Source organism: Adiantum capillus-veneris, chromosome 25 (assembly GCF_014529385.1).
Source record: "Adiantum capillus-veneris isolate H3 chromosome 25, ASM1452938v2, whole genome shotgun sequence".
NCBI classification, from domain to species: domain Eukaryota; kingdom Viridiplantae; phylum Streptophyta; class Polypodiopsida; order Polypodiales; family Pteridaceae; genus Adiantum; species Adiantum capillus-veneris.
In genome coordinates, this window is record NC_140955.1 from 88,458,489 (window position 1) to 88,481,205 (window position 22,717).

General features: G+C 41.2%; 2 protein-coding genes across 2 annotated transcripts; both read right to left on the bottom strand.

The window, feature by feature from the left end:
• Positions 1-5,199: 5,199 nt before the first annotated feature.
• LOC147425236 (uncharacterized) lies at positions 5,200-6,029 on the bottom strand. The gene has a single exon (XM_086500211.1). The coding sequence runs from the start codon at positions 6,012-6,014 to the stop codon at positions 5,442-5,444; it is 573 nt and encodes a 190-aa protein (XP_086356337.1). The 5' UTR covers positions 6,015-6,029; the 3' UTR covers positions 5,200-5,441.
• Positions 6,030-6,158: 129 nt separating this feature from the next.
• On the bottom strand, positions 6,159-7,175 carry LOC147425237 (uncharacterized). Its single transcript, XM_086500213.1, has one exon. It carries the CDS (start codon positions 7,173-7,175, stop codon positions 6,159-6,161), a length of 1,017 nt encoding a protein of 338 aa, XP_086356339.1.
• Between the last annotated feature and the right edge of the window lie 15,542 nt (positions 7,176-22,717).

The window sequence follows — 22,717 nt, forward strand, 5'->3', positions numbered from 1 at the left end:
ATGTAAATTTGTGAATTTTCTTTAGTTTCTTTGGCTATTTTTGGACATTTTTAGCTCATTTTTTGAGTCTTGGCAAAGCTTTTTACTTTTTGCACTGTTTGTAGTTTTCTTAAAAAGAAAAATTACACACCCACACCCACCTCCAATAGCATTCAATCTCTTTTCTCTTCTTTTGTGTAGTTTTTTGGCTATTTTTTGACTTAATTATACTTTTTTCCCCTATTTTATGACTTTATTTTTATCTTGGGCTTTTTTCTTTTAATTTTTTTATTTTCTTTTGTTTTTTAAAAAATCAACCAAAAGAAAAACTTCCATCCCCAAAAATTCTCTCGTTCCCAAAAAGACAATTTTAGCCAAAAAAATAAAAACAATTAAACAAAAGAAAAAAACAAAAAAACAACTAGAAATTAAAAGAAAAGAAAAAACCAAAAACAAAACAAAATAACCATTCAAAATTTTTTTTGAAAAAAAACACACACACACACACATTCACTCCCTCACACCCACACCTACTACACATCATACTCACACACCCTAAATTAACACACTCGCACACCACACAGGCGTGCGCATGTGTTTTTAGTTGCATTTTGTATTTAACTATTTGTTAATGTCCTATTAAGTCACCATTTTCCTTGAATTATGTCAAGAGTTTCAAAATGGATTTTGAGGTGCGATCTATCTAGAAAGTTGTCTCATGAGCTGAAAAAAACTTGACATTTTTTTGAAATATCAATTCCATCTTTAACCTTGTCCTTGCACAACATTTCACAACCTAAACTGTGTTAAAAAATCATTTTAAAAAACAAAAAAAATTAAATAAAAACTAAAGAAATAACAAAATCAAATTCACCCAAAAAATTTAGCAAAAAATAAAAGGAAAAAAAAGAGCAAAAAATTCAAGAAATATTAAAAAAGGAGAGAATGAAATAAATAGAAAAATAAAAATTCAAAAAAATAGAAATGCATTGTCAAGCACAACTTCTACTTTGACAAATGCATTGCATTTGGCATACAAATCAACCAAGGCATTGCCAAGAATCCATTTTGGCTCCAAAACACTTTGGCTCCGAAGCACTTTGACTCAGATATCAACCAAAATAGTACCGAGCAAAACTTTAATTGCATCCACATTAATTTTTTCTACTCATGGATGTCGAAGACTGCTATCCAAGGCTGTAGAGACAAATGAGCCGGTTATAAGTTGAGCAATTCATGCCCGATTTGCACACTGTAAAACACGTGTTGTAGCCCTTTCTAAGCACTAGCAAAAAAAAAAACCCTATTGAACTTGATTCAATTTCTCAATACACATCTTGAGATGGTCCAAAAATAACAAACCAATCCCCCAAAATTCTTAAAGTTCCCATATCTTCATTGTCCAGACTCCAATATTGACAAGCCATAAAGACAGGCATGGAGAGCATGTCATGCACTACACTTCTGACCTTAAAAGATCGCATTTTGATAGCAACTCTACATCCTAGCTTATTGGCATCAAACCTCATTTACTCGTCCCAAAACCCACAATTAGCATACATTTCAATTAATGTGTTGTCATAACAGAATTTGGCATAAATCATAACATTGTCAGAACTAAAAAATGCATGCAAACCCTTATCTTTCATTTTATGCCCACAAAGCAACATGACAACGTTGTTCTTTCCCTTTTGCTCAGTTTGTTCCTTAGCTTTTGTTGTCTTGGGACCCTTCTTATTCCCTTGTTGGAACTGAATACTCAAGGCGACTATCATGTGATCTATGACTACCAAAATAGTTTTGGGCCTTTGTGAGTTGACATACTCACTCATCTCTTTTGGTAGGCCGGCGCAAAATTGTTACATTTGTTTCACAAAGTCTATCTTCTTGTAAACATTGTCTTTGAGATGTAATTCTCAAAACTTATCTACATATTTTTGTATAGACTCATATTTTGGTTTTGCAAAGTTTATCTTCTTGTAAACAGTGGCTTTGAAATGTAATTCTCAAAAACTTATCTACACATTTTTGCATAGACTCATATTTTTGTTCGCAAAGTCTATCTTCTTGTAAACATTGGATTTGAGATGTAATTCTTATCTACAATTTTTGTATAGAATCATATTTTTGTTTTGCAAAGTCTATCTTTTTGTAAACAATTCCTTGAGAGATTCTCAAAACTTATCTACATAGTTTTGTATAGACTAATAAGGTTCCATCTTCAAGCTTCACCATTCCATGAGGACTTTATCTTGGCATCGCTTGCGAGTAATCGCTTCATAGTAGCAATTTCAAGGCCTTTCATGTCTTTGGAGCTTCACCTTGGGCACGTAGGCTTGCCCAGCATTAACGGATTGACTTTTGGAAATGCATGGAGACATTTTGTAACTTTGAAGATTCCAAAAAATCTTCATCTCCAAAAGTTGTGTCACATTGTTGAATAAAAGCAAACACTTTATCAATTTCTCTAAATGTTCCATCGTAGGTAAGGAAAGTGATGTTCTTTCCTCCGTCTTTGAACTTCTTAAGCTTGTGTGACATCTTCCATGACGTATAGCTTCTTTGTTTACCTCTTCTTTTTTCTTTCTTGGGTGATCAATCATTGCTCTCCTTACAGGAGCATGATGATGAGAAAGATGAAGAAGAACAAGAACAAGAAGGAGAGAATAGTGATCGCTTCCTCCTTCTTGAGTTGTTTCCTCCCTTCTTAGGATTGGTAGTGGAGAGAGTGCCTAGTGACTTCGTCTTGTTCTTGGGAGGGTCGCGGGTGACAACCTTGCATGTCGCCTTCTTATGGATGCATCATTCTCAAAGGTAATGGGTGTGTCATTTTCATACCTCTCCCTTGAAAGTTCTTGATGCATGGATTCTTCTTGAGTAGTCTGCCTTGGAGGTCCTACCGGTATTTCCTCTTCATTACCCAAAGAGATTCCTCCTTTGAAAATCTCACTAGGAGGCCTCATAGGAGCTCTCTCTTCTTGAGTACTTGGAGAGACTTGAAGAGCTTGTATTTGGCTTTGAGCCTTGGCTTGCAAAGTAGGTTTTCCCATAACATCTTGAAGCTTTTGAACAAGATAGTTGACAACTCTTTGTCCATCATCAATTGTTACACTATGTACTAAATCCAAGTTTTCAATATTAATCATATTCTCTTGATTATGTTGTGTCATGATTAGATTTTCTTTCATCTGTATGGTAGCTCTTTCCTTGGTACTTCCAAAACCTTGGATGCTACTCCTCTTAACCCTCGAAAAATAAGCACTTAAGTAACTACACCCATGGTTTAGAATATTGTTAATTGCAAAGAGTACGGAGAATGGGTTTAATAGTGCTAAGCTAGCATCAGTTCCTATCGAGTGGCTAATAGCTCAATAACGGTTAATCCATAGACAAGTCTAGATTAAGATCATAGTTCCCAATGTTGTCCCTCGTACCCTATAAATAGGCATGCCAACTAAGATAACAAATCTAGTCCCACTTACTATATTGTCAACGAACAAATCCAACCTTATAGTATCTAAGTATTTTCTTTCAATCACCTTGAAAATAGATTATGAAAGGTGATTCCTCCCTTAACAAGATTCTTTACAGGAAAACTAGGCATTGTGTCGAGATGATTTCATTGCACCATTTACACACGTTGACAGAGGAAAGCCAAAGCGGGGCACCTCTATAGCTTGGCCTCTCTGCCAGTTCGGAACCACAAACCTATCTACTCAAAACTCCAGCACACGACTTTAAAGACACCTCCAAACCCGCTACTACTTTAAATGGATTGAGGGTCTGCATGTTCCAGCCAATGATCAGCACTTCACTGCAAGCCAAAACCCCAGTAACATGGGATTTGTCGATGAAGTTTGAACAGTCCCGGAACTCAGCATTACACACACTCACACACAATCACCCCCCCATCCCATGTGATTGTCAGCTGAGGTTGTTCTATGAAATTATTTGACTAGACCTCCCTCAAGCCCCCTAGCTTGCTCTGCAATAAGGCTCAACAAATCTGCTTCATACACCAGTCGTCGCAGGTGAACTCTTGGGTTCATGGCTATACCACCATACAAAATTGTCCTGTGAAAATCTGCTACAAGAAGTGAGTAGGTATATCTAGCTGAATACTTCTTCGAATTATGGCCCTTGCATGGGGATTCACAAGCTGTTGTACATTATCCAGGAGCTCTGCGATATCATCAGCACTGCCCAGAAACAGAGGAAGCCCTTTATGTAATTGCACTCGTTGTATATCAAGAATGTGCCGCTTGCCATCAGAACCCCTTACCCCCAGCTACGAGCTTTTCAATGCCTGCACACCTTTTGATTGCAAGATCTTGCTGTGCAATTACACACACACATAGGTCCTGCAAGCAGGCTTCCAGCATGGCCTTTTTGAATGCGCACCACAGTATATCCCTTTGTGCTAGCTCCAAGGCAAGGGCTCAATCTGATCCCCTGCTGACACCAGTGATCACCACAACTGAACCTCCCCCAGTCTGGCTGGCTATCCGAGGAGGGCACACACACCGCGAATTACTACTGGCTCTTGTTGCGCAGTTACACACACACACACACAGCCCCTGCGAGTAGGTTTTCAGCATGGTGATACCTGCTTGAATGCACAGCACAATATTCCCCCTTGCTCGTCTCCTGCTCACGCGCGCACCTAATTTTCTCAGTATATCCCCCTACTCGTCTGGCTCGTAAGTTTCCTCCCTCGCGACAGTTGGCAGCACACACACACACAATTACTAAAAAAGCTCTCCTTTGCTAGGTCGTCACAGCTCGCCCATTTCTTTAAAAAAACCAGAAAAATCTTATATCATCCCTTTAACTGTACCTACCCAAAGGGTATACACATTGAGACCGACCCAATTCACACTAAAGCAACTGTTAATGGGAGTTTTCAGAATTCGCAACTTGCCAAATTCCGACATTACGGTTCAACTCATGCCAAGTAACCTCTCACAAATACTTCGCATGGCAATTTTCTATTGATAGGCAGAGCTGAAAGGCAGTACGATGCTTTCTCCAACAAGGTATAAGTAAGCGAGCAATAGTTTAATGGAAGCTTCACTAAAACTGGCATTATGTTGCCAAGAAAAGGTTTAGGATTGATGGCCAAACTACCATAAAACTACTTTAAAAAAAACATCAAAGATTGAATTCTGGCACAAACCCGCATGTGAGAAACCATATCACTAGTAATGCGAACTCGGAACAACACTCAAGACAGGGTCACTTTTTGAGATGCTTTTGGCGGCACATCTTCCAGCACGTATCAAAGACTAGCATTGCCGAGCACTGTATAGGCAACCTTAGCACACTAAAAAATGGGAAAATCAAGCATGCCATATATACATGGGCTGGCAAACATCAAACCAAAACACTCCTGACATAGTTTGCCAACCCCCCTAGCCTGCTCTAGAGCATTCATGCTCAGCAGAAAGAACAGCAAATGCTCATCACCTTCCACCTGGATCCCACACAAAAGTAGGCAAATCCCACATAATCAAAGCAAGACAAAAATCTTCGTAGATAGACTTTTCGTCCAGTGCCGATTGATGCTGATAAACATCTGGCAATTCTTGTAACATCGCATTGACTTTAGCCTCAAGTGCTGGCACACTCGTAGACCCATTTGACTGCCCCTTTTCTTTACTCTCGCTATCAGCCTCAGACCAACTCACCATGTCGGTGCATACATGACCAAATTCAGCACCTGGATCCACCTCATTGGGGAACACCCCATTATCAGATACATCAGGAATTTGCTGACCATTAGACTCTCCTTTATTGCTACCAGCACCCTCAACTTCATGGAAAAACAGTGTATTTAGCATCCCACAATTATATGTCTGATCAGTTCCTCTTAAAATTTGCAATCTCTCAGAAGCTTTCTGGACATAGCTGGTCATATCTGCATCCATTTCCACAACAGGTAAATCAAAGCCCCAATCTGCTTTATCATCAGCAAATGTATCCACACTAGGGGTTTGAGATGAACCTACATCATGAATATCCACATTTCTATACATGAAAGCAGGCTGGCTAGAACCTCGATCAGAAGCATCTTCGTCAAGAGACAAAGGTTGATCATCTACAAACACTACATTGTACTTAGAGTATGCATCAGGAGCATCATCGCTTTGCTCATAGTCATCAGCATCAGTAGCAAGAGGCTAAGAACTTGTAAGCTGACAAGCATCACAGGAAGGGTCGCATGCATTATATTTATGATAAGTTTCCCTACATGAATCTTCCCTCACATCAAAGGATTCCAAAGCCTGATTCCCTTCCTTAGCATTACGAGCCTCATCTGGACATCCTGATCTGATGCTTCTTGTGTATGGAGAGAGGTCAAATATCGTAGAGTCATGACAAGAATACCCCTCATCAGTAAATGCTCCATCAACTGGAATACAATCCATAGACTTGCCAGCAGCAAAGAACAAGCTTGCACTATAATCATCAGATTCCAAATCACTACAATAGCCACTCTCAGATAAATCATCACCATCAAACAACTTGACTGAAGCCTCATCAACCATTTGTAAATCTCTAGCATGCAAATCTGATAGATGATACGCATTATCATCACAATATGCATCAACATCAAATGGACTCTGCAACGTTTCCCAAAACTCATTTTGCAATGACTGAAAAGTAGCGACAAGAAAACTCTCTATTGGATCCTTGGGCTTTGGCAGCCTCCAATAACGCATTAGCAATGAAAACTTCAAAGCCAACCAATTATGGCGCCAATCATCAGGAAGCATATGGATAAAGACGAAAGCATCACTAGACAATCCCTGGGAAGAAAAATTTGCTCTTGCCTCATCATCTACTATGTGAAGATGTGTCATTTCTTCTTCCACTTGTGCAATCCAAGACTTTATGCATTCCTCATTTGTACTATAAAAGTATCGAGAATGCATGGCCGGCACCTCGAGCTCTACATAACGCTTTAGCAAAGCAACCTTCATCAATTGCCAATTGTATTGCACATGTCTAGGAAGACTTTTGTAAAACTGCAAAGCATCTTCGCACAAGCCCTGATACATAAAATCAGCCCTTTCCTCATCATCATACATGCCAAGCTCCAAAAGTAAATCATCAGCCAAAGCCACCCATGACTGTACATCTTCACCTTTCCTTCCACAAAAGCAATATACATGATAGACCTCACTTGCATCCATTTGAAATCTTGATCAACCTTTGCGCTTTTGAATATGTAACCACCTCCCAAATCTCTATCTGAAGGTACTAAAACTGGCTCCTCAGTGGCAGGCACCAAAAACATGACAGAGGAAAGCCCGAGCGGGGTACCTCTATAGCTTGGCCTCTCTGCCAGTTCGGAACCACAAACCTATCTACTCAAAACTCTTGCACACGACTTTAAAGACACCCTCCAAACCCGCTACTACTTTAAATGGATTGAGGGTCTGCATGTTCCTAGCCAATGATCAGCACTTCACTGCAAGCCAAAACCCCAGTAACATGGGATTTGTCGATGAAGTTTGAACAGTCCCGGAACTCAGCATTACACACACTCACACACAATCACCCCCCCATCCCATGTGATTGTCGGCTGAGGTTGTTCTACGAAATTATTTGACTAGACCTTCCTCAAGCCCCCTAGCTTGCTCTGCAATAAGGCTCAACAAATTTGCTTCATACACCAGTCGCGCAGGTGAACTCTTGGGTTCATGGCTATACCACCATACAAAATTGTCCTGTGAAAATCTGCTACAAGAAGTGAGTGGGTATATCTAGCTGAATACTTCTTCGAATTTTGGCCCTTGCCTCGGGATTCCCAAGCTGTTGTACATTATCCAGGAGCTCTGCGATATCATCAGCACTGCCCAGAAACAGAGGAAGCCCTTTATGTAATTCAACTCGTTGTATATCAAGAATGTGCCGCTTGCCATTAGAACCCCTTACCCCCAGCTACTAGCTTTTCAATGCCTGCACACCTTTTGATTGCAAGCTCTTGCTGTGCAATTACACACACACATAGGTCCTGCAAGCAGGCTTCCAGCATGGCGATACCTCCTGCCCTTTTGAATGCGCACCACAGTATATCCCTTTGTGCTAGCTCCAAGGCAAGGGCTCAACCTGATCCCCTGCTGACACCAGTGATCATTACAATTGAACCTTCCCCAGCCTGGCTAGCTATCCGAGGAGGGCACACACACCGTGAATTACTACTGGCTCTTGTTGCGCAATTACACACACACAGCCCCAGCATTGCTTCAATGCACAGCACAATATTCCCCCTTGCTCGTCTCCTGCTCACGCGCGCACCTAATTTTCTCAGTATATCCCCCTACTCGTCTGGCTCGTAAGTTTCCTCCCTCACGACAGTTGGCAACACACACACACACACACACAATTACTGAACAAGGTGAGGACTCACTATCGCCTGTTGAAGGTAACGGGGGACTCGGGAGGAAAGATTTATCGAAAGTATGGCTAAATCAGTGTTGCAGTTGTATTGTTTTAATATAAAATTGTATTGTCCATATACAGGTGAAATAAAAAGATCTATATAATATTCTACGATCTAAATAGCATTTAAGGTTAAGTCTTAATCAAGCCATTTTTTATTTTTTTCTAATCGGTACCCGCTACTCGCAAATCGTTTATATATTATGAAGGGACCCGAATAATAAGGTAAATGGTGCACATTGCACATCAATATTTTGAAACAAAATAAAACAAAAAAGAAGTAAAATAAAAAGACACATTAAAAATCAAAACAAAAGAGTATTTAGTGCTTTCAAATAAGCATAGAAAATAATTAAACAATTTAGTGAAGTGACTTTTTTTTTTTGAAATCCTCAAATGAGAGGATCGTTTATCTCAATACCTCAGTGTTTGAAAGGTGTGTATGAGCTTAGGCTTAAGCTGATTGAAAATCGAGATTAGCCGGTTGCAAAAGATGGCAAAGGAGAAAAAACCCGATAAAATATACTAGAAAATAGTTCAAATATTTTGCAAATCTGAAAATTTCTACTAGTATTTTCATTTTGTATTTATATAAGGAGGAAACTTGCCGCTTAGACAAGAAGACTTTTTCGAAGACTGCATCATAAGATCAAACTCCTATGAATATTTTGTTTAATGTTTTGATCTCTAAAGCCATTTTCAAGCATGCAGACAAAGTAAATGTTGCCTTGGAGAATAGCTTTTTGTTCCAAAGTTTTAGCTTTCTATTCACAAGACTTTTGAATCCCTTAGGGACATTTGTCTCTCAGAAGAAGGTGATGTAAGGAAACAAAAGAGATAACAAATTTATTTTACAAAGACCCTTGCCATGTGGCACTCATCCAGCCAAAGAATCCAACGACCTCAGTGTTGCAACTACTTTGCACAATGAACACTATGGCCTTCCACAAGCCAAAAAGCTCTCCTTTTCTAGGTCGTCACAGCTCGCCCATTTCTTTAAAAAAAACAAGAAAAATCTTATATCATCCCTTTAACTGTACCTACCCAGAGGATATACACATTGAGACCGACCCAATTCACACTAAAGCAACTGTTAATGGGAGTTTTCAGAATTTGCAACTTGCCAAATTCCGACATTACGGTTCAACTCGTGCCAAGTAACCTCTCACAAAAAGTTCGCATGGCAATTTTCTACTGATAGACAGAGCTGAGAGGCAGTACGATGCTTTCTCCAGCAAGGTATAAGTATTGAGAGACAAAAGGGATAACAAATTTATTTTACAAAGACCCTTGCCATGTGGCACTCATCCAGCAAAAGAAGGTGATGTAAGGAAACAAAAGGGATAACAAATTTATTTTACAAAGACCCTTGCCATGTGGCACTCATCCAGCCAAAGAATCCAACTGCCTCAGTGTTGCAACAACTTTGCACAATGAACACTATGGCCTTCCACATGCCAAAAAGCTCTCCTTTGCTAGGTCGTCACAGCTCTCCCATTTCTTTAAAAAAAACCAGAAAAATCTTATATCATCCCTTTAACTGTACCTACCCAAAGGATATACACATTGAGACCGACCCAATTCACATCGACCCAATTCACACTAAAGCAACTGTTAATGGGAGTTTTCAGAATTTGCAACTTGTCAAATTCCGACATTACGGTTCAACTCGTGCCAAGTAACCTCTCGCAAAAACTTCGCATGGCAATTTTCTACTGATAGACAGAGCTGAAAGGCAGTACGATGCTTTCTCCAGCAAGGTATAAGTAAGCGAGCAGTAGTTTAATGGAAGCTTCACTAAAACTGAGATTATGTTGCCAAGAAAAGATTTAGGATTGATTTAATGGTATAACCCTCCTTTCCAAACCCTAAAATCCTAAACCTCTCAATGAGAGCTTTGATTACAATTCAATATTTTCCTCTTTTGGAGATTTCGTCAAACCAAGGAGATGATGAGCTTCATGATTCAATGGTATAACCCTCCTTTCAAAACCCTAAAATCCCAATAAAGAGAAAGAATTGCGGAGATGGAGGTAGATGAGGGTGGGAAAAAATGTTTCTTAAGCAAAGAACTAGTATTTCTTATATGCTTTCTCCATGAGCATGCTCTTAGCATAGCTGGAATAGAAGAGAAGAATAAGAACAAGAACAAGAACTCTCATGTATCTTCTTGCTTGGATTTGAATCCATAGCCAAGAGCTTCAGCATAGAGACCATCGGTTGAGCTCCCATGTGTGTGTGTGTGTGTGTGTGTGTGTGTGTGTGTGTGTGTGTGTGTGTGTGTGTGTGTGTGTGTGTGTGTGTGTGTGTGTGTGAGAGAGAGAGAGAGAGAGAGAGAGCACTTGCTTTGCTACAAGGGGGGCACTTGTGAGGGAGAGAGAGAGAGAGAGAGAGAATCCCATGAGCCCTATGTTTTGCTCATCCCCCACTTGCGAAAAGTTCTCAAATGGAATGCTAATGCATGGACCAATGACAATTAAAGATATATAGTGAAACTCAATGCTTTTGCTACCACGTGTCCCCTCCCTTCATTGATAATCTTGTACAACACTTCCCCTCTTCCTGTTTGAGTTATCTTTCGGCAAGTATACACACGCACACACTTATCTAACTTCCATAAGACAAATCCAAGCCTCTTGGGACATGTGGCCTAGCCAAACTTGGAAGAGGACTAGAGTCAACTTTTTAAATAGGGAAGGGCTGATCTAACCTTAGCTTTTTCTTTTCCCTTCCATTAATTAAAAACCATAGACCTAACTTTAATTTAACTAGTTCATGGACAAGACCTTTGCACTATCCTTTGGAGACTTTAGGAAGCTGACCCACGCTACAGTCTACCTGTTAATTTAAGACCTGCTAGATTATGACGAAATCTGATATAAGACTAAACTTACCCTTGGGCTTTGGCTTTGGCTTTGGCTTCATCTCTAGTGAAAAATCCTCAGGAAAATCCTTGTGGGAGATTCTAAGAAGCTGATTCTGAAACCTGTTAAATTTATACTATCTCTAACAAGTTGAATTTTACCATAAGGCTTCTCAAACTTCATACTTAGAGTCCAATGAGTAAATTTGATTACTTGAAATTTACAAAGTTAGTTCTTATTTTTAAGCTTCTATAATTACTCTAATTAATCCCTTTGTCATGTACGATCAAGGTTGCTCGGGATAGTTTTATCCTTTCTGGATCTGTATCTTTGACATGTGATAGTTAAATAGCAATTATCTTACTCTTTTATAGACTTCTTTCCTTTGGTCCCAAGCATGTGACGTAACAAAGTCTATAAGCACTTTTCAGTGGGGATCCGCTCAACAGCACAGTTTTGATACGCTCAAGGATGCATTAGCTACAGCTCCTATACTAGCTATTGTAGATCCTTTGAAACCATTCGTTTTGCAAACGGATGCCAGCGATCGTGCTATTGGAGCAGTCCTCTTACAAGATGGGCGATCGATTGCATTTGAAAGTAAGAAGCTTGATGCAGTTCAACAGAACTATTCTGCTTACGAACGCGAACTCTATCCAATAGTGTCTGCCTTAAAGACATGGAGTAATTATCTGTATGGTGCTCAGTTCGAGATTATGTTTGACCATGAAAGCATCAAATGGTTTACACAACAAACAGATTTAAAGGGTCAAAAAGCTAGGTGGGCCGAGATCCTTCAGGAATATGACGCCAAGATAAGGTATCGCAAAGGCCGATACAATGTAGTGGTAGACGCTCTAAGTAGAATGCCAGAGATCAATTCGCTCTTGTTCACAGAACTTCGTAGTAAATTTTTAGATTCTCTCAAGGGCAAATATGAGCATGATGAATCATATTCCAAAGTGTGGAGCCATGTTCAAAAGAGGGATTCTTCTCACTCCAATGACGGTAGTGTATAGTTAACCTCCACACCTAGTTCTCCTTTATCAAGTGATGAACTACAGCGATGGAAGCATTTTACCATCGACAATGGGTACATACTCCACAAGGGGAGAGTTTGTGTACCGACGGACACTGACATTCGGTGCCAAATTCTTTATGAATGTCATGATAGTCCAAGTGCAGGGCACTCAGGGATTAGAAAAACTTATGCTCTCGTACGACGATAGTTTTACTGGCCAAGTATACATGGCTTTGTTCAAGCTTATGTCTTGCACTGCCAAAAATGTCAAGTTAACAAGGCAGAGTGCCTGAAAGCAGGAGGACTCTTATATCCTTTGGAGATTCCCAATGGAAAATGCGAAAGTATCTCTATGGATTTTATTGTAGGTTTACCAACCACTATACGAGGTCATGACTCAGTATGGGTGGTCGTAGACAGGTTGACTTAACTATGTAAGTTTATTCCGACCAAATCAACGGTTAAGACACCAAAATTAGGCAAGTTATTTGTGGATAATCTATACAAACGGTATGGTTTGCCAAGTAACATTGTTAGTGACTGTGATCCCAAGTTTAAGAGCCATTTTTGGAGAGCTGTATTTAAACGATTGGGTACACAACTAAACCTCAGTACAGTTGATCATCCAAAAACGTATGGTCAATCAGAACGGGATAACCAGGTGCTAGAGGATATGCTAAGAGCATACATCAGTAAAAAACAGTCAGACTGGGAAGAATACTTACCTATTCTCGAGTTTGCCTACAACAGTGCTAAGCATGTCACAACAGGTTTTAGTCCTTTCATGCTAATGTACAGTTTCAACTTAAGTCACCAACTACGGTGGGGTTGGCAACCAAAAAACTCCAACAGGTTAAGGATTTTCTCTAAGACCACATGGATATGCTGAAACTTGCTCGTCAGAATGTCCTGCAAGCACAGGATCGGTATAAGAAATACGTTGATGAGAAACGTCGGCAAGTTACCTTTGAAGAAGGGGAGGAAGTATTTTTACGTGCACCAGAACATTCAGAAAGTCTGAAAACTGGAGCAACACCTAAATTATCTCCCCGATATTGTGGGCCTTTTAAAATACTCAAGCGAGTAAGTGCTCGTGCCTACAAACTATTACTACCTTCACATTCTCCCATTCATCCGGTGTTTCATGTAAGCCGTCTACGAAAGCGTTTACATGGGGATGACGATGTCATTGACCAACAGGTTGTGGTTGATTACATTGAACCTCCTACCTTACCGCATGAACCTGAACGTGTTCTTGATTATCATGAGTTGCGTACGCATCATCACGTACGACAACAAACCTTAATCAAGTGGAAAGACCGAACTGAAGAAGGTTCCACTTGGGAAAACATTAGTGTTCTTAAGAAGAACTTTCCCACTTTTGTTTTCGAGGACAAAAACTCTTCTAAAGGGGGGAGTAATGTTAGGACACCGGCAAGGCCGGACTAGATAAGGCAGGGCCGGGATAGACGGTGTGGAACGGGGAGTCCAACTAGGGCAAAGGGCCAAGGGCATGCCTATATCAAGGGTGGTTGGGTGGTGGACTCTCAGGCTCTAGTCACCTCTGTCTTACACAAATCAAATCATGGGGGCCAAAGGTGGGCTGTTACATTGAAGCAGGCACACAGCACTTGTGCGTTTCTTCCATATGAAGAACCTCTACAACACAATATTTAGGAGATGAATCTAATGTGAGGCCTTGTACCGTGTGCATGGCCTGTTCTTTGCCTTGCAAAAGAGGACAATCTTTCTTGCTATGTTGGTCCAAAAGACATCTAAAACGCAAATTGTGTTTCTTTGCACGCTCAAAATCAGCAGCGCTGAGAGACCCACGTGGAGTATCTCGTGAGTGCTTAGGCTTCTTAGCCTCTTGTGGGCGTGGAGAGGTAGATTGTCTCTTATTCCTCTTGGAATATGTGCGAGATCTACCTCGCCATTCGCTCTCAGTCACATTGCTCTTAGCAAAATTATTCTTAGAGTAGGGAACATTTCCTTTTCTCTCTTGGTCATCATCATATCTTTGTGCATGACCGATGGCTTCTTCCAAAGTTTTTGGATGTTGGGTCTTGACATGAAAATGATAGTCTTTGTCAAGATCCCTATTAAACTCCAGTATCTTTTGGAATTCATCTATACCTTCTAGTTTTAATATGATTTTTCGATACTTCAAAAGGTACTGTGTAAGAGAGAGGCCAGACATGCGGCATGCATCCCATGCTAACCAATTCTTATCTTCTTCATTGGAGTCCAAAAACTCTTTGGAGAAATAAGCTTGAAAAGCAGCCCAAGACGGAGGACGAGCATCTATTGGAAATGTCATCACCACTTATAAGCCTTGTCTTTAAGAGATAGACTTGTTTCCACAGCCGTCTTTATATCCGGGGTGTGTCTCAATCTATGAATATCACTCCATTTGTGTAAGAATGTATTGACCGCATCCTTGTTGGGATCATGCTCTTCCCCGTGAAACTCAGGAATGGTGATATTCTTAAGTACTGCATTGCTACCTTCTGCATCTTCTACCGCACTTGTCTTTTGGACTCCTTGAGTGGTGCGAGCTTGGTTTCCTTGAACCGTGCCACTTGTGGCTCCTTGAGTCGTCTGTGTATTCATAAATTTCACAAGTAACTCCGTAAGATTGGTAACGTTTGCATTGAGTTCAGAAAGGTTGCTTTCAAGTACGCTTTGGCAATGTTCGAAAGTCTTGAAAGAAGCCATATCTACAAGCCCATGATCTCCTAGATCATCATCATCATGCATATTAGTGTCAACAGCAGATGTGGTGCCCTAATTTTGATCTACGTGCTCAAAATCAAACGTGTGTGTAGGTGGGATATCCTCACTGGCCATGGTAAACACACACTAATGCAAAGAGAGAGACAAAAATGACAACTTGTACCTTGAGAAATTGAAGTCTTTGTATTTTGTATGCTCCATGATTTGTGTTGCATGCCAACCTCACCTTGCGGGAATTTGAGCGCTTCACTTGTCGTTCATTGTAAGAACACCTTTGATGATTCTTCACAAAAACTCGTCGTTTTTGTGAAGGCTTTCCTTCACTTTGAAGCTACCTCCTTGAGGCAAAAAGAACTTTTGGAGGAAAACATGTCTTCCTCAAAGAAGTGAAAAGAAAGGGTGAAGCTACTTACTTGAAGTTTGAATCTTTCCCTTTCCTTCTAGTTTTCCTTTAAGCACAAGTAGACTATCTTTCTTTGTTATACACAATAAGGGCCAATAGCTTGATGGTAAAGTGTTGGCCTCTTATGCTCATGGGGTGGGTTCAACCCTCCTTTATGTAAGGGTTAAGCGGGCCTTCCTACGCGCGTAGCCAATGGCGCCAACGAAAGTCTTCGAAGCCTCGGTGCCGTTGAGTTGTCGGTTGAGTTTGCCTTGGTCGTGCGTTGTGGAGGGAGTAGGTGGAGCGGACGCGATCAGCTGTCACTGTCTGTCCACGCATTGCTCACACAGAAAATTGTGTCTGCCTTCTTTTTGTTGCACAGTAGAGATGTCGTTGTCTGCGGAACGTGGGAGAGAAGCAAGGCGTTGCACGCAAATGCAAGAAACTTTTGGCCTCCTCCCAAAAATAGCTCAGATACCAGTGAAAGGGCGGTGGTAATGCGTGTGCTAGTCTCCACCCAACCATGCTATCTTATAGCCGCCCCCTAGCGTACACACTGTCCGACCGTGCCGGTGGCCTTGCCCATAGGACCCATGTCCTTACACAAAGCTTTCAATGATTTTGTTTCTTATTGTCCCAAGTACCATAATTGCATTTGCGCAAGCATCGATTGGCCCATAAGTAAAAAAACAAGCAACCACTTCTATCGACAATGATGATTTTGTGCAATGTTGTTGGATAGGCTCCACTATTGAATGTTGTCATTTTGGGTGAAGTTATTGGCACACCGTAAATATGGATATCACATGCAATATTAAATCTAAAGGAGAATACATGGACAATATCAAGTGCCACACCAATAGATGATGTATGGCTATTCAATACTTGGTTCAAAATGGAAGAATCATGTCTACTGGAAGTCAAATGCACCAAAGAAGGTGTCATCATTGGCGTTTGCTCCAACGATACTCTCAACGCGTCTAGCATGATATTGTTAATTTTTTGCAATGACGAGTGTGACTTTATTGTTTTATTAAGCACGAGGAAGCATTATTATTCCACGGGTGGCTAGCTAGGAAACCACGATCGATATCATTCTGAATCAGTTGGTCAAAAGATGCATTTTGGTTACTTGAGGAACCCATGTGAAGGAGTAAGACCGGAAGTGCGACGCGAGAGAGAGTGCGAGAAGAAGAGCACGACGATATGGTGAACTCGCTCTACTGTAATGTGTAGAGCATAGTGAGTTCTTATTAGGTTTTTACAAAAGAATATGTGTACATACCTGGCGGCCCGCCCACTTACCTGGGTGACCACATTGGGCTTTATACCCCAACAACCTCCCACTTAAATTCCAATGTAGTACTTTAAGTGTGAGAGAAGCTACTATACAAGCTAATATACAAGAGATGTAGAGAAGTGATGTACTAACCTACACCTAACTGCTTGCAAAAATGCGCAAAGCTCTCTGAGGGAAGTCCTTTTGTAAGTAGATCAGCAGGATTTTCTGTGGTGTGAACTTTGACAAGCTGAAGTTTCTTATCCTCGAGCATTTCCTTGATGAAATGATACTTCACATCCACATGCTTTGTGTTTGAGTGATAAACTGGATTGCGAGCCAATTGTATAGCACTTTGACTATCACAATATAACACAGGCATCTCTTCTTTGATTCCCAAATCTGTTACTAGTCGATTAAGCCAAATTGATTCTTTGCATGCCTCTGATGCTGCAACATATTCAGCCTTTGTAGTAGACTGAGTAACACAATCTTGTAATCTAGAATGCCATGATACTGCTCCACCAGCCAATGTAAAGACATACCCTGACGTAGACCTTCGGTTGTCTAAGTCACCTGCATAATCTGAGTCTGTAAAACCCTTTACACTTAGCTCCGGACTCCCATAGCATATACACATACTCTTTGTAGCTTTCAGGTATCTCAATATTCCTTTCACTGCCTCCCAATGTTTCTTGCCTGGGTTTGACATGTATCGACTTACTACTCCCACTACAAATGCAATGTCTGGGCGAGTAGAAATCATTGCATACATCAAACTACCCACTGCAGACGCATATGAAATCTTATCCATTTCAGCTTGTTCTTCCTCAGACACAGGACAATCTTGTTTGCTAAGTTTCACATATGGTGGCAATGGAACACTCAGTGCCTTTCCCTTCTCCATATTGATCGAAACGTTGCAAAACCTTGTCAATATACTCTGTTTGAGATAACCAAATCAACTTCTTTGATCTGTCTCTCTCAATGCGCATACCAAGTATATGACTTGCCTCACCCATGTCTTTCATGTCAAACGATTTTGCCATCTTTGACTTCAAAGCTGAAATTTCTTCCAAGTGCTTGCCAGCAATCAACATGTCATCCATATACAAAATAAGGATCAGCCAACTACCATCCTTAGCCTTCTTTGTATATAGACAGTGATCGAACTCACTACGTTTGTAGCCTTGAGAAAGCATAAACTTGTGGAATTTATGGTACCATGCCCTCGGTGATTGTCTTAAGCCATAAAGACTCTTTAACAACTGGCATACCCAATCTTCCTTGCCTTTCTCAACAAACCCTTCTGGCTGCTGCATGTAAATTTCCACATCTAAATCACCCTGCAAGAACGCTGTCTTGACATCCATTTGGTGCAACACCAAATCTAATATGACAACCAATGCAAGAAAGCATCTCAATGTAGTCATCTTGACCACCGGAGAGAAGACTTCATCAAAGTCAATGCCTTGTTCTTGCTTAAAGCCCTTGGCAACAAGCCTTGCTTTGTACTTTGGCTGACTATCATGAGCGGTGATCTTATACCTGTAAACCCATTTACAAGGTAGAGCCTTTTTGCCTTGTGGTAATTTAACTAGCTTCCATGTCTTGTTTTTATGCAGAGCTGTCATCTCTGACTGCATGGCCAATTGCCAATTCCCGGAGTCCTTCATTTGCACTGCTTCCTTGTAACATGAAGGCTCATTGCAATCAGTCAACATGACATAATTCATAGATGGAACAAACCTATCAGGAGGTCGCGTGACACGTCCAGATCTACGCACAATAGGTGGCTCAGGCTCAGCCACAACCTGTGGTTCCACTCTATCCTGTCCTTGCTCCTCTTGAGCCCTGACATTTTGTCTTGCACGTGCAGGTCCATCTTCTTGGAAGACAACTCTTCTAATCTCCTCAACCCTGTATGGTTTAGAATGATATTTGGATTCATGAAAGTGAACATTATTGCTGCGGACAACCTTTCTGGATTCGGGATCCCAAAGTCTGTACCCCATCTCACCAGAATTACCATAGCCTAGAAAGATGCACTTTCTACTCTTTGGCTCAAGTTTGTTCCTAAATTCCTTTGGAACGTGAGTATATGCCTCACAGCCAAAGACTCTGAGATGCTTGTATGAGGGCATTTTGCCTGACCATACCATCTCTCGCACTGAATCCTTCTGCAAAACCTTGCTAGGAGATCTATTTACAAGATGAACAGCTATTGATACAGCTTCAGCCCAAAACCCATTTGGCAGTTGTGCATTAGACAACATACTTCTGACCTTCTCTTGTATGGTCCTATTCATCCTCTCAGCAACACCATTTTGAGGAGGATTGTAGGGAGCAGTAAGTTCAGGTTTTATACCTTTTGACTCACAAAAGTCCTGAAAGGCCTTTGAAACATACTCTCCACCATTGTCAGTGCGTAAGCATTTAAGCTTCTTGCCACTCTGATTCTCCACAAGTGTCACAAACGTTTTGAAAACACTAAATGCTTCATCCTTGTGCTTGAGAAAGTAAACCCATACTTTCCTCGAGTAATCATCTATAAATGTCATAAAGTAAGAAGCTCCCCCTAGAGATAGGTTAGGCATAGGTCCACACAAATCACTATGAACAAGTGCCAACTGTGTATCTCTTCTACTGCTTCTATGCTTATGTGGCTATTGTGTTTGCTTACCATACAGACAATGTTCACAGAATTCAAAATCATTAAATGAAAAGCCAGGCAAATAACCAGAACGAGACAAGATTTCCATTCCCTTCTTGGACATATGTCCTAACAGGCTATGCCACAAAGAAACGTTCAGCTGCTCGGTTACATTGATTACATTTTTAGAGACATTTGATACATAAATCATGTAAAGTCCTCCAGAATTTACTCCATGTGCTACTGTCATAGAACCCTTGGATATCTTCCACATGTTCTGTCCAAAAGTGGTGACGTAGGCAGTATCATCCAGTAAACCTGTGCTGATCAAGCTCTTTGTAATTGCGGGAACATGTCTCACATTCTTCAGCGTGAAAGAAGAGCCATTCTGAAACTTCAATTGAACATCTCCAACACCTAAGATCTCACATGTTTGCCCATTGCCTAGCCGAACATGATCTTTAGTGGTCACATAAGAGGTAAACCACTCCTTGTTTGGAGACACATGAACGGATGCCCCTAAGTCTATAATCCAGTCACTCAGTGCATTTCCATCAGATGCTGTAAGAAGAGCTCTGTCCATTGTATTCTTCAAGAAGTAGATGTCTCCTGACACTAGACTGTCATCCTCTGCAACAGTGTTTGTCACATTTATTTCTTGAATCTTCACTGAGGACTTGTTCTTCTCACCATGGTCTTCAGCTTTCTCTTTGCCTTTTTCTGCTTTCCATTCTCTGCAGTCTATGTCACTCTTGCCTTTAGCACTGCGAGACTTGCTACGAGACTGATTCCTCTTTCCACCTTTGTACTTTTCTTTGGTCCTTCCCCTGACAACTAAGGCTGTTCCTTTGCCTTTGTCCATTGTCTTTCTATTGGTTTCTTCAGTAAGCAGACTTCCTTCTACACCTGCTATGTTCAAACCATCTAGAGGTGCAGAATTACTCAAAGCTCTGCGAAAAGTGTCCCAACTTTCCGGCAATGTGATCAACAGGAACATAGCTCTAACAGGTTCATCAAACTTGACACCTTGAGCTGACAACTCACTATAGATTGTGTTGAATTCATTCAGATGATTGGACATAGGTGTCCCTTCTTTCATCTTCAAGTCAACAAGCTTCTTAAGTTAGTATACCTGTGAAGCTGCACTCTGTTTCTCATAAAGATCACTCAGCTTTAACCATGCTTGATAAGCCGACATCTCCTCTGCTACATTGAAGTAAACGCTTTCTGTCAAAGTCAGCATAATGGTAGAAAGTGTCAATTCATCCATTTCGCTCCATTCATCTTCGTCCATATCTTCTGGTTTTATCCCCTTGAGCTTTATAGGTTTTATCTGCTTCTTTTGTACCAACACGTGCCAAATCTGCTGCTTCCACAATGGGAAATTGGTTCCATCCAGCTTCTTGATATTGTAAAGAGCAGTGTCCTGTGATCCAGCCATAGCTACGCTTCACAGTAGTTTACTTTCTTGGGAAAAATTCGGCAGAGTTTTCCCCTGTAAACTGACCTCTGAACCAATATCAACCTGTCAAATGAACCAAGAAAGCTTCAGATTCTGCAGAAATTTTGGCAGAGTCTCCTTTGTAAAATGGCTCTGGTGTACTAAAAACAGACCAAAAAACAGCTCAAAAAACCACTGTCTCTCTGACACTGTAAGCTGCGGGTAAACCTGTCCTGCACCTGTACTGTCTCTCACTGTCCTGTCACTGTCCTGTAAGCATAGACTGCGACAATGCCTCAACGGCAGTAAAGCAAAGATGCAATCCCAACTGTCTAACTCACAGTCAATACATCCTAGTTGCCTAAGGGTGCTCAAGGGATCGCTCCAAGACCTGTATCACCGAAAGGATCTCAACATTCGAGAATCCCCCAGCTCAATAAAACCTCACTCGACCCTCAACAAAGGCTGCAGTAAATCTGACAGTACATAGACTTCCCACAAAGTCATACATCCACAAATTTCCCACTATATGCTGTAACCGCTGCGGCGGTTGTTTGCTGCGTGACTCACAGCCAGCAAACCCTCAACAAACATACATCATCTCTGACAATACATCCCATGTGGAAGTACCTGCAATGTCAGGATGAAATCTAGAATATCAAGCAGCAAACACAAGCTACCTGATGAACTAGTGGATGTCGCCTACAGTCTGTGTGTAGATGCGCCCGTGTCGTATGTGACACGCCTCCAAGAACTGTGAGTCGTCCTTCGATGTGTAGACACCCACAAATCAACACTCTGGGAGTTTCGATATCCTCAGCACCTGCAGTCGTAGGCCGAAAACCCCAAATTTGCAGAGTCGGATTTGCACCCGTCGAGATCACGTAGTCGAAAATGGCCTGCGCAGAACTTTGTCGAAGCCGAACGGTGGCCGAGATGACCTCAAAATGAAATTCTGACAACACCAAGCCCATCGGGCTCTCCCACGAGATTTGGGGCCGTGTCTTCGCCTGTCGAATTCCACTCCAATCTGAGTTGGTGTCTCTAGCCTCCTGCAATGCTGCCCCGAGCCTCGATCTGAGCTCTGATACCAGTTGAAGGAGTACGAGCGGAAGTGCGACGCGAGAGAGAGTGCGAGAAGAAGAGCACGACGATATAGTGAACTCGCTCTACTGTAATGTGTAGAGCATAGTGAGTTCTTATTAGGTTTTTACAAAAGAATATGTGTATATACCTGGCGGCCCACCCACTTACCTGGGCAACTACATTGGGCTTTATACCCCAACACCATTTACATACAGGTTTTCTCGGGCCTTGAGCTATGGGGAGGGAGGAAGACAAGTAAATGAAACACACACACACACACACACACAGTGAGAGAGAGAGAGAGAGAGAGAGAGAGAGACAGAGACAGAGAGATGGGAATTTACAAGATGAAGAATGGATGAAATAAATATAATATAAAGAGTTTTTTTCTGTGTGGAGGTGATGGAGCTTCAATGTTATAGAGGAGGAGTGCTACTTTGTCTCTTCGACAAAAGGTGTGACAAGGCCTAACTTGTTGACGGTGAACTTGCCAATTCGGACAAGGGAGGCTAGCAGCTCACGTGCATCCAGTACATCAGAAGCATATAAGTCGACAAAGTTTTTGTCAAGATGCAATACTTTGTCGACTACGTCACCCGCTAAGGAAACATGAATTGGGGAAGCTTTGTTGGTCAGGATCTTTCCTTCAAGCTTGGGCACCAAAACAACAGTTGTAGATTTTGAGCAGATAAAGCAAAAGTCTGCCTCTTGTTGGTGATGAATCTTAGTAGATTTGCATTGACCACAAAAACATTCCACCAAAATTGAGTTGACATTCACAAAGTGCAATGTGCCAATCACCTATGTATAGCCACTTGATAAGTTAGA

Excerpts from the sequence above, each read along its gene's own strand:
- LOC147425236 (XM_086500211.1), bottom strand. The coding sequence starts at position 6,014 with ATGTATAGAAATGTGGATATTCATGATGTAGGTTCATCTCAAACCCCT.
- LOC147425237 (XM_086500213.1), bottom strand. The coding sequence starts at position 7,175 with ATGGATGCAAGTGAGGTCTATCATGTATATTGCTTTTGTGGAAGGAAA.